This window comes from Notolepis coatsorum, assembly GCF_963971535.1.
Source record: "Notolepis coatsorum genome assembly, chromosome: 7".
Lineage (NCBI taxonomy): Eukaryota > Metazoa > Chordata > Actinopteri > Aulopiformes > Paralepididae > Notolepis > Notolepis coatsorum.
Genome location: NC_140171.1, coordinates 40,848,192 through 40,860,378, shown reverse-complemented (window position 1 = coordinate 40,860,378; position 12,187 = coordinate 40,848,192). Strand labels below are relative to the sequence as shown.

The 12,187-nt window shown below is 41.9% G+C and overlaps 1 protein-coding gene across 1 annotated transcript in view; it reads left to right on the top strand.

Moving 5' to 3' along the window:
* The window catches only part of LOC311232002 (general transcription factor IIE subunit 2-like), a 49,328-nt gene that overhangs the window by 29,993 nt on the left and 7,148 nt on the right, over positions 1-12,187 (top strand). Inside the window, exons 3-4 of the mRNA XM_084318658.1 lie at positions 5,705-5,793; positions 11,063-11,170. Coding sequence (XP_084174784.1) covers positions 5,705-5,793; positions 11,063-11,170 — 197 coding nt within the window. The remainder of the gene's footprint in view (positions 1-5,704; positions 5,794-11,062; positions 11,171-12,187) is intronic.

The window sequence follows — 12,187 nt, the reverse complement described above, 5'->3', positions numbered from 1 at the left end:
ATATTTGGAATGGCGATCAGGAATTGGAATGATCTTTTTGGAGAACATCTGATCTGAGGTAAGGAATCTATTTTACCAGTCTTGGGATAATAAGAGTTGTATTAGCTGAGATATCAGCGTTTGCCCTGTGTGTGTGTGTGCGCGATCGCTGATGAGGAAATAAGAGAATCGATTTTCAGCTTGCGTCTCTAGCGTGCATACGTACACATAATCTAGCGTTTATTTGAAAACTATTCATAAATAGGCCGAAAAATTACAACGTTTTTGTGTATTCTAGAATATTCCAGTGAATTACTTTTATCATGGAATCTTTATATTTTCCTTGAAAACGAGGGCTTTTCAAAATGCTATAAAACGAAAATAAACCGATAAAAAAACAATCCGCTTCGACAATGTTGTCATTGATAAGCGACGGGCAGATTAGACACATAGCCATAATTTAAAACATAGATTAGGCGTTTTTAACGCTAACATTGAAGTGGATGGTGGGCATTCAACCGGTAAATCAAGGTTAAGCAAGGGCTCTGAAAGTGTTAAGGGGCTATAGGACCACAGACTGCTGTCTGGCAGCACAGGGGCTCATACACACACACACTCCCCCGCCCCGCCCCCTAATGTCTCTCGGGCTGGCTCCTCTCAGCTGTCAATCCTGTATTGATTTCTCCAGAGAGCGGCAGTTTGTGTCCAGTCGGGCATCTCTACAAATGGAGAGACGAGAAACACACACGCAGATATAATACTGATGCTTTGTATTCAGGCAAGAGGGAGTCTATAGACAGTGAGATCCATCTTTATTTGAACCCTCGGTTGAAAAGCTCACCCCTGCTCTAAATATTGCACTAAGAAATCTCTATTCCGGACTGTTGCCCTTCGTTATTAGACCTGATAGCCTATCTATCTTATAGTAGTCTCACTCTAGCCTATGGTACAGCATCTAGCCTTGGTACAGCATATGACCGTTGGTCCATACTTGATTTGACTATATTACCGTGGGATATATTCAAATTAATTCTTGAAGAGTTTAGTTTGTATAAGCCTTTTGGAACCTCCTCAACCCAATGCAAGTCAGAATATAGGTGTGTTTTAATCCAGCGTTCACAAACATTACCAATGTAAACAAATGTTTACGGCCACAGAATACAGCAAACTGAAATGTACCCGTTAGTCTAGTGTTAGCTTCTGTACTGGCTCAGTCAGTTCAACTAGAGCAGGGGTGGGCAACTTTGTATATGGTGAGGGCCACAAAATGTCCACAATCAATCTGGGGGGCCGCATTGTTTATCGGCAGTCCCGCCAGTAGTACCCCATCACTCAAATAGCCCTAATAGTCACAACAAGGTATATAAACAATTATAATTTGTTGTAACTTTGTTTTTATTCCATTTCAAATGCATTTAGTAATGCAATTTCAACTGTATGAATTTATAAACAGCTGAATTTTAAAGTATTGCTGTGTAACCCCAAATATATACAAAAATGATCAATTATAATTAAGGCTTCTAATAAAATAAATGTATGAACTTAAAGCCCACTGCTCAACAAACACAAAGCAGCATTCCTGCTGCATTTCACTACAACAGTAAATCAAAAGTGCAATAATAAATGATTTTGTTAAATGTATAAACTTTTATCCTGCTACTAAACAAAACATTATAACACTGAAATGCATGTTATGGATATGAAGCACTCAGGAATGTTTTGTTTAGTAGCAGGATAAAAGTGTATACATTTAACAAAATCATTTATTATTGCACTTTTGATTTACTGTTGTAGTGAAATGAAGCAGGAATGCTGCTTTGTGTTTGTGTTATTAGTGTTATCTGAACACTACAAAAGTAAACAAGTAAAGTGCAAGTAAAGTAAAGTGCAATACTACATGCCTCCCATTGACCCTTTATCAAACTGGCATGACATTCACCCTCGCCCACAGTGGGTCAATAATGGTTATAATAATAATAATAATAATAATAATAATAATAATAATAATAATAATAATAATAATAATAATAATAATAATAATAATAATAATAATGGTCCCCTCTCTACACCTCTCCATCATCCCCCCCCCCCCCCTCTCTACACCTCTTCATCATCTCTTCCCCCCTCTCTACACCTCTTCATCATCTCCTTCCCCCCCCCCTCTACACCTCTTCATCATCTCCTCCCCCCCTGTCTTTAACTCTTTCAGTGCCACGCCTGGTTTTCCATTTTACCGCTTGAATGCCACCATCCGCGCCAATGTTAACGTTAATATCGCCTAATCTATGTTTTAAATTATGGCTATGTGTCTAATCTGCCCATCGCATTATCGAAAGACTATTTTCCAGACAGTGCTGTGAAGGCAGATTGTTTTTTTTATCGCGTCGTTGCCGTTTCAGAGCAGTTAGAAAAGCCCCCGTTTTGATATAAAAAACAGCTCATTCTGGAGCATTCTATGAAAATCATCTTTTAGTGGAATATTCCACAACGTTGATATTCGTCGGCCTTTTTATGAATCGTTTTCAAATAAACGCTAGATGATCAATATTATACGTGCACGCACGCACATTACGGCCGCGCGCGGATAATCGCCTCGTTGATTTCCTCTCGGAGTTTTACATTGAAACCGAAAGAAGACATTTCACAAAACAGCTTATAACTTCATCAAACTTACTCTGATTATCCTACCACTGATAACATAGAGTCCTTACCTGACATCAGATGGTATCCAACTGGTATATTCCAATTCCTGATCACCATTCGAAAAAATCGATACGTGTATGGATCCAACGCGACACAGTGGATCTCCATGATCCGCGGGGATCTGAAGCTCCAGAATGAACTCTAGTAACCCCGGCTGGATCAGTGAACTGGAAAATGTGGAGTACCGGATTTTTTTCCCCATTCATTTTCATTGAGTCCATTCCAAAATCACTTATGTCATCTGGGAGACGACAGGGGGCGCTTTTTTCCACAGTGATCACCGGCGCAGCTCGGCAATACTCGGGTAGGCTCGGGTGATGCAATAATTTTTCAGATCGCAAAAAAAAAAAATTATAATAATTCCGAGAAATCTCGTGAGTGGCTAGCAACCACCTATAAAAAAACACGAATTTCTCGTGAGTGGCACTGAAAGAGTTAATGAGACACTTGTGGTCTCTCTTGTTGGCGCACAATAGCAGGAATGTCAACTTCAATGTTTGTGCATGCAATCTGCATCAGATGAAATAATGTTTCATCCGACAGCCTGTTTCTCTCCTTTGACTTGATGTGCTTCATGTTTGAGAAATTGCTCTGACATATGTATGTGCTCCCAAACATACTGGCCATAGAGAGGGCAAAGTCCCTGAGGAGTGGGAAGCGGGGCTCAGGTAGCAGTTTCCAAAACGAAATTCCCCTCTCATTTCTCTTTGCTTGAAAAAAAGGATCTGACTGTAGCTCGCACAGTTCAAGCTGCAACGGTGGGGGCTGCTCTGACACCGTAGCGGTGAGGGGGCCGGCAAACAGCGCTATCTGTGACTGCATGCCGTTGAAATCTTCAAACCGATCATTGAATTGCATTTGCAGTGTTTCAATGTTGCTCCTGTACTTCCTGACGGCTCAGCCATCGGATTTCTGTGTGTAGCTGCAAGTCGCCATAATCAGTGTCCATCTCTTCCAAAAAGGAGACAAACTTTCTATGGTTTAGTGACCTGTTGCCTCCACGAATTAGATTGGTAACCTTGGTAACCAAATCCATAACATGGCTGTAGTAGTAGTCAAGCTTCTTGGCACAGAGAGCCTCCTATATCAGATACAAAAAAATAAACGATTTAACGACTCTCGCATATAATTTGACTATACACTCGACTCGCATTGGTCATTATTAGTGACCCACAATAGATGGAAATTATGTTAGCGAACTTACCTGATGTATAATGCAGTGCAGCATTGCACACTCAATGCCACTCTGCCTTAGAAGCCCGGCGAATCCTGTGCGTCTTCCTTTCATTGCCGGTGCTCCATCGGTAACAACAGCCGACAGTTTATCAAAACCCCCATATTGCTGCACGGCACTTTCAACAGCGTTTCATATGTCCACACTAGGGCTGACCCCTATTAGTCAAATAGTCGACTAATCGATCGAAAGGAGCCATAGTCGACTGCCAACTCTTCTTAGTCGAATACAAAATAAAAAAATATTATAATTTTTTTTTTTTTTTTTTTTTTTTTTTTTATAAATATTGGCCTGGGGCCGCATGGCACGTCGGTGAGGGCCGCATGCGGCCCGCTGGCCGCCAGTTGCCCCTCCCTGAACTAGAGAATGAAAAACATGTCTTCGTTCTTGGATGTGGGGCCTACCAAATTGTTTATATTTGGATCACTGATTGGATCTTTAAGCGCTACATTTTAGGATGGTTTCTTCCTTGCTTGAAATTCTCACTCATCCTTTAAACAAAATGTGTCCAAGAATACTGAAGATGTACTTCAAGCAGAGCTGTATTATCTACCATCCAAATGCTTGATTACTCACCAAAAAACACACACACACAGTATGTAGACAGACTGTAGTTAATCTCATAGTATGGGGTCTCATCTACTGAACACACGCATGCACAGTCTGTCTGAGAAATATGCAGACTCACCTGTGTTTGTGACTGTGTCGATCTCAAGAGGATGCAAGTCAAAAGATGCTCTATCTCTCTACCGTTCCACCTACTGCTCTTTTTCTTCCGCTCGCTCCCTCCCCCACGCTTGCTCTCTATTCCTTTTCAACCTCTCTTTTCCTCTTCAACCTCTCTCTCTCTCTCTCTCTCTCTCTCTTTGCCACTCCTTGCTGCCCTTACCATCTCAGCCCAACAAGTCACAGGCCTCAGTTGCTGTCATTGGCTGTTTTCGAGGGTCTGCGTCTGCATCATTGGCTAACTGCCCTCTCAGTCTCATAAATCTAATGTCCCGCCCCATAAGTAACAGCAGCTCCCGCCCACGGCATGAATCATTCACGAGTTGATGCCAACCGGCAGTTATGATTGGCTGGCCTCCAGCCCAGGCCCCAGGCACAGCACAGTGTCGGCTGCAGCATCTTGACTGGCCTCCAGCTGAGACTGGGACTGGCTGGCTGGGCTTCAGAAGACTCTTATCAGATTGCCTTTATATACTGCAACTGTTACATTAGGGAATTTTTGGTGCATCACCTATTAATGTATGTTTTCCTCCATTCTACCACTTTTGTATGTATGTACGGTACCTACTTCTCATCTATTTACCTCTATGTCAAAATAATCATCACAGAAATCATTATTATAAATAAATCTATTGTTTTCTCTTCCTTAAAAACATATCCACTCTGAGTGACGACTCTCTTCACACATGCCCCCCCAGAGAAATGTCCGAATACATTTAGATTTTGAATCGTGCCCTTCAATGCGCGGGTACCTCAGTCAGTCAAATCGGCCTCCCACCCCACTCCAAAGGTCTGTTGCATTTGGGTGATCAAATCATGCCGTTTTTCCGTGGATCTTTAATTGTTGTATGACTTTGGCTTGTGATGCTGGTGAAATAAACAAACTCATGCCTGTGTTGCTGTTTGGCTACATGAGATCACTTCACCACAAACAAGTCTCTCAGCACACACCAGTGGAAAAGTCCATACCTATTGGCAGCTGCATCCCTCTCACAGAAAACACTTATCAATTAATCTCAACGCTAACACACTGTTACCTTTCCCCTCTTCTTGTCTCCATAGAGTCTAATGGCAACTTTAACCTGAAGGCTCTGACCGGTAGCTCTGGCTACAAGTTTGGCTGCCTGGCCAAGATAGTCAACTACATGAAGGTAAGACTCCCAACCAGTTATTACCCGTATTGGCCGGAATATATCATGACCCCCCCCCACCTCTCTTGGTACAAGTTCGGTACAACAGGGGGAAAAGCAACAACAAAAAAAGCTAGCTAATGTTATCGATATCAATAGTTATATTGAATTTGTACCATGAACCAATTACAATGAAGATTATCAGAAGTGAGATACAGACCCGAATGGTACCGTTTTCAGTTGCTTATTCCAACACCTTGGTGTCTTACCTTCTCCCCTGGCGCTACAAATAAAGTTATTATTACCTGACCGTGACGCATATTCTGTCCATTTATTGCCAAGAAAGTTGGTAATAAAAATGAATTCACATTTTTAACATCATTGTACTGGTTCTTTGAAGCTCTTTCAACAATGTCTCTTGAGCATCATCCTATCACGACAAAAACCCTTTGATTAAAAGCCCTCTTGTTTTCTATTGTGTTGAGACAATTAATCGCTCACTTAACATTTGGTCCCATCTCTCTTTTGCATGTAAACGGCTTGCTTACCTGTGGCTCTGCAGAAGCCCTGCCAGGCTCTCACAGCAGCTCATTGACTCATCTAGCTGCTGCAAAGCCCACAGCATGGACACATTTGCTCTGAACGTGTGATAAAGATGTTTTTATTGCACTCTATACTCTTGGATGTTAATAGAGTTTTGAAGGGTGCCGGTTACACTGCCAGGTGGCTGTTGGGCACAAAAGCACAGCAGAGATTAGGATAGTGACTCAGAATGTAGTAACGAGCATGGCTCGGTCCCACCATTTTAAAATGTTTGCCATTTAAAATTAAAATTAAAATGTGTATACATCAGGGCTGTACAGTGCGACGAGGACATCGCATATTGAGCCTAAATATAGCCTGTGCGAGTGGATAATAATATTTGGGGGCAACCTTGCGATTAGTGATTTTCAACCCTTTCATTTGCATTTCACTCCTAAATTAATCCATACAAATTGGATAAAAATTTTTTAAAACATTAGCCTACAACCAGGGCTGTACAGTGCGACATAATGTTGCGGTGCTGCTATGAAAAAGTCTGCGATGAATGAATTTACTGCGTAGCCCCCGTGCGATAGCCTGTGTGTGAACAAAATATTTGCGTGTGAAGTGAATCTGGGCCACGCTATTCTACTTGGCAGTTGTAGTCTATCGTGCGATTAAAGACCATGTCTCCGTCTGCGTAGAGTCCATACATCCAACACCAAATCCCATAATTCCTAGCGAACAATCGAAACGAAACTGTATGTGGCCTATTGCATCGCCAAAGAAGAACTTCCTTTCAATAAGTTTAAGCCGCTAATTTTGCTCTGCAAGAAGAACGGAGCAGATATCAGTCCATCTTATGACAACCACGTCCGATGTGAAGAGATGATAAGAGACCATAGTCGATTAAATTAAGTCGGATCTGGCAGTGATGATTGATGGGGACACGGACACTTCTAACAAATGTCAGCCATGCATTAGGTGAGTAGCCCACTATTAGGACGTTTTTCAATACTTAAATACTGTCTACTTAAATTTCCCTCCGGGGATCAATAAAGTATCAACCTATATCTATCTAATAACGAGACAATATGCAAATAAGATAATACTAATAATTGTCACGGTTCCCCGTATGAAAGTGGCTTGCAACTTACTGCTGGTAAAATCACTGTTTATTTCTCGTTTTGCATGGTATTACATTCCTCTTCTATAAACAATCAAAGTCCTATCGTAAGAGCGATGGCCTCATACTGGTCAATTAAACCTTTTTGATTAGAGTCTTTCCTACGAGCTAAGTTGAACCGAACATTTCACTGTCAAAAGCGCAAACTTAAACAAGGTTGCGTCACAACACTGTTTTCAAAATAAAGGCCACATATACAAATACCGTAGTAGGCCTCTCAATTCTTATAAAAAAAGTTGTGGATATACATGAACTAATTGGCATAGATTTCTATAAATGGCCCAACGGCACACACTGAAACCAGTAACATCACAAATATGAAGCAGGTAATTACCCATAAAAATAATAAACCTTTCATGGGGTTATTTACAATAATAATAATTCATTTAATTTCTAAAGCTCTTTTCATTGTGAAACAAAGGTATGCAGAGTTTCTTGTACTCCTGATTAACCGTTACTGCGCCATTAACTAGTATATTCATTATTGGCCGCCATGCATTGAGCGCCAGAAACGAGTTAACTCGTTTTTATGATCGTTATTTCCTTTATTCGCTATTGCCATTAATAATTCAGCCAGCAAGGCTCCGGGAGACTCTGGACTCTGTCGGATATTGCAACGGATCAATACTGCCGCCTGGTGGATTTCGGGCGAGTTGCACTCCACTCTCAACCGGATGGTGCGTTCTGTGCATCGGCGAACATTTTCCAGGCAGAGCTCTCTTGTTATGTGGATCCAGACAAACACTCTAGTGCATTGGATCGCTTTCGAGACTCAAGAATCGATATGCTTTTGGCGTTTATTGTGTCGTACAAACGGAAAACGGATCTAGCAGATGGAAATCAAATAATTGGAATATTTTTTCTCCAGACTCATCGGCCACAGGTAAGAGGAATCTAACGTTAATTCCAGCTCGATTGTCCATTTATTTTATTGCAATCCATCTGATCAACGTATGATGTCGTACTAAAGAAAGCCGTTACTGACCATCAAGGAATCATAAACGACCCCCCCCCCCCCCTTTCCTTCACACATGATGGAGCATAATGTATACCGATCATATGCATTTGGAATTTTTAATATAGCGTGTATAGGAACGAAACGCCAATCGATTATGTATAATATGCGTCAGGGCCTATAACTCGCGTTCTAGGAATTACTGCAGAACACTCTAAAAACATACTTATATTCATGACTGTATTAACACGACAATGTATGAATGGGAAAATATAACGTTCCCACATCCGGAACGATGGGCCATAGTAATGTCGATATAGCTATAATATTTAAAAAGTTATAGCCCTGCAAAGAAGGTGAGCGACTCCATAGGCTTACAGCACTGGCAGAGAGAGGTATAAGATGGTCAAACTGCGTGGCAGACATTGTGTTAATGCAATGGTGTGTTGTGATGATCTCATTCAAGGAGCACTACAAGCGCACACACACACACACAGTTTGTTGTTTTTGTTCCATTAGTGATTTACACACTTTCTCAGTTGGTTCATTATAAAAGATACAAACCTGAAAACAAAAGCACTTACATTTTAAATAAAAGGACCACAGTAATGAGGCAGGAGGAACATATTTTTTTGCACTATAATGGTAAAATTGTTATTTATAGAATTATATGAAGAACCCTACCCATAATTATCTCCTGGGCATGCTAACAAAGCGGTGGCTTCTTATAAAAAAAAATCTCTCTGCATGTGTACTTCCTGGTTTTAAGTTCAGAAACCCTCTCTGTTGGTCTTTTCTGGGTCAATGTACACATCGATTTCTTTGATAAGAAGCGACCTCTCTGTTAGCGTGACCAGGAGATAGATTTAAGCTAGGTTCATCACTATACCTCTCTGTTAGCGTGACCAGGAGTTAGATTTAAGATAGGTTTATCACTATACCTCTCTGTTAGCGTGGCCAGGAGTTAGATTTAAGCTAGGTTTATCACTATACCGGTGTGGTACCGGTAAGAGCCTATCGTAAGAGCCTATCATCAACCTATCATCCATGTGTGGATGAATTTGCTATTTGAATTTGCTGATACTGATAGCCCACATGTGCATGCGCTGTGCAACAAAGGAGAGCAAGGGGTGGTTTTCTTTTATACTTTTTTTTCAGAAAACAATATACACAGGCGGTTAGGTGGCCGAGCGGAGATTGCGTTCGTCACCAGCCCCGGAGCTGTGAGCTGGATTCGCCTGTTCGAATCCAGCTCACAGCTCCGGGGTTGTCACCAGCTTGGCTGGCCGTCTGCACTAATACAATTGGCTGTATTAGAGGGTGGGAGAAGCTGGCGGGGTGGGTCCGGGTCGTTGTAAACAGCGACTCCTACAGTTCGGTCGGGGCGCCTGCTAAGCGCGGATTGGACTTGAGGGGGATAGTGTGGTCCTCCCACACGCTACGCCCTCTCAATGAGAATCCGCGCTGCCAGGTGAAAAGAAGCGGTGATTGGCTGGACGTGTGTCGGAGGAAGCACGTGGTAGCCTCCACTCTCCCAGATGATCTGACTGTGGGGGGTAAGTGCGCAGCGACCAGGAAGGGACTGGGAATTGGCATACGACTAACATTGGGATGGGAGAAAATCGGAGGAAAATGGAGGGGGAAAAAGACCAAGAAAAAAAAGAAAAAAAAAAACAATATACACAACTCTTTAACTCATTGATGGCCACAAGCTCTCCCCATCTGCACTCACTAGCGCCAGCTTTTCTTGACCATTTTCACGATATTTCACAATCTTTGCGGAGCTATTGTATATTCTATATTATAGCTATGGAGACAATAGTATGGCTCATTTGACACACAATTTTTAGTCCAACATGTAAAAAAGAGTGTTTCTACACACTGTAGTTTGTAGTTTATTACACGCTAAACATCGCCCATTTCCAAAATAATCCAGTCTTTTTCCATAGATCGCGAGATAAAACGTGTTATATGCAATAAGCCCAAATCGTTCTGGTTGATCCCCTGAAACCCCAAATACTCCCAAATCAAAGGTATATACCATGTAACATGTGCCTTCACAAAATCATCAAGGGGGGAGCAGGGGGGTAGTCTTACCCCGAAAATACGATCGTTGGTTTAGGTCTGGTATAATAGAACACTGTGATCGTTACAGAAACATGTTTCAGGTTCGGTCAAATAGACTTGGGGGGGCTCCTTACCTTAGCCAGAAGGCACTCCAAAAAGAATAATTCCAATGATCCCATCGGCATTTATATGTAATTAGTAATTACACGTGTTTACGGGAAACTATAGGTTTTGAGGCGAGCAGATCTCCATGCGATTGCTCTGCAAGAGCTCCTCCCCCTCAGAGCGAGTCTTGACAGTCCAGTTCAGCCATTGTCTCTACTGATCCCTTTCTATCAGAGTTTAAAAGGTAGGCGATACTGCCACCTGGTGAGATTTGATCGGCATTGCAATTCCAACGTAGGCAAATGAGCCAGGGACGGCTAGAGTGATCCGGATGATCGTTTAGAACGGGGATCAAAGGAAAAGGATCAGGATCCAAAAATGAGTTTACTCGTTATTGGCGCTCAAGTGTTGGCCACCAATGAGTTAAAGACTGTTTCTCTCCCTCCCTTTCTCAGACGAGGCACCAGAGAGGGGATACACACCATCTGACCCTGGAAGAGATCCTGGATGAGACCAAGTTACTGGACATTGGCATGAAGCAGAAACAATGGCTTATGACTGAAGTATGTGTGTGGAATTGTGTGTTTGTGTGTGTATGTGCGCATGCAAATATGTGCGTCTTGCATACTACTAGGGCTGTCCCCAACTAAGGATTTGGATAGTCTACTTTGATTGGCCGAAATTTGCCGATAGTCGACTGTTTTTATTTTTCATTCCATTTGGGCTGCGGGGGTGCTTAAGGTCTGAAGTAGTCGACTGAAGGTTTCTTGTCCTCTGCAAAAGCATGCATACATCTTTATGTCTAGTCTAGTGTGTTCATTAGATGGGTGAAATCCTCTTTCAGTGCCTCTGCCCATTTTCTTAGGCAGTTAGCCTTGATGGTATGCGTGCTATTAGCGTTAGCCACGCTTCTAGGCCTCTTTGCTTTTGGAAAGAATGATAAAAGAAATATCAAAAAATCTAAAATATTTAATAAAAAATACTAAAAGGTTGTCAGTCGACTACGGCTCCTTTCGATTGATTAGTAACAATTACTTTTCAGGATGAAGAAACCACACGCACACATTGTCTCACACTCATACAGTACCACATTATCACAAATCCCTTTTTGGTACCAGGTACTTTTTGGGTATTTTTGGGTACTTCTTTAGTCCCTGCTCTGTCGAGGTTCCAAGCGAGTAGAACTGGTATCAGAAAAGTCACGTGAAACACTGCAGACCACTGATTGGTCAGAAGAGAGACGCGTCACTCGTTGGAGCGTCTGCACAAAAACAGAAAGCCGCCATCTTTAATGGCTCGCGTAGAATTTCATTATGTTTGCAGCAGGAAACAAGTGCAATAAACAAAAAAGGATACAGTCACTGTGTATTCTGCCTCATTTATTGATGAAACAAAACCGACATCAACACAATTTGCCACCGAGTGGAGAGTTTAGTCTCACAAAAAGATAGCTGATTAGTTAAGCTTGTTGTTAGGGTTAGGGACATGAGTGGTAACGTTAAAGCTTGTTGTTAGCCTAATGCTAATGTTAACGTTAGCAGATAGACACGAGAGCCTAGGTAACGTTAAAGCTTGTAGAA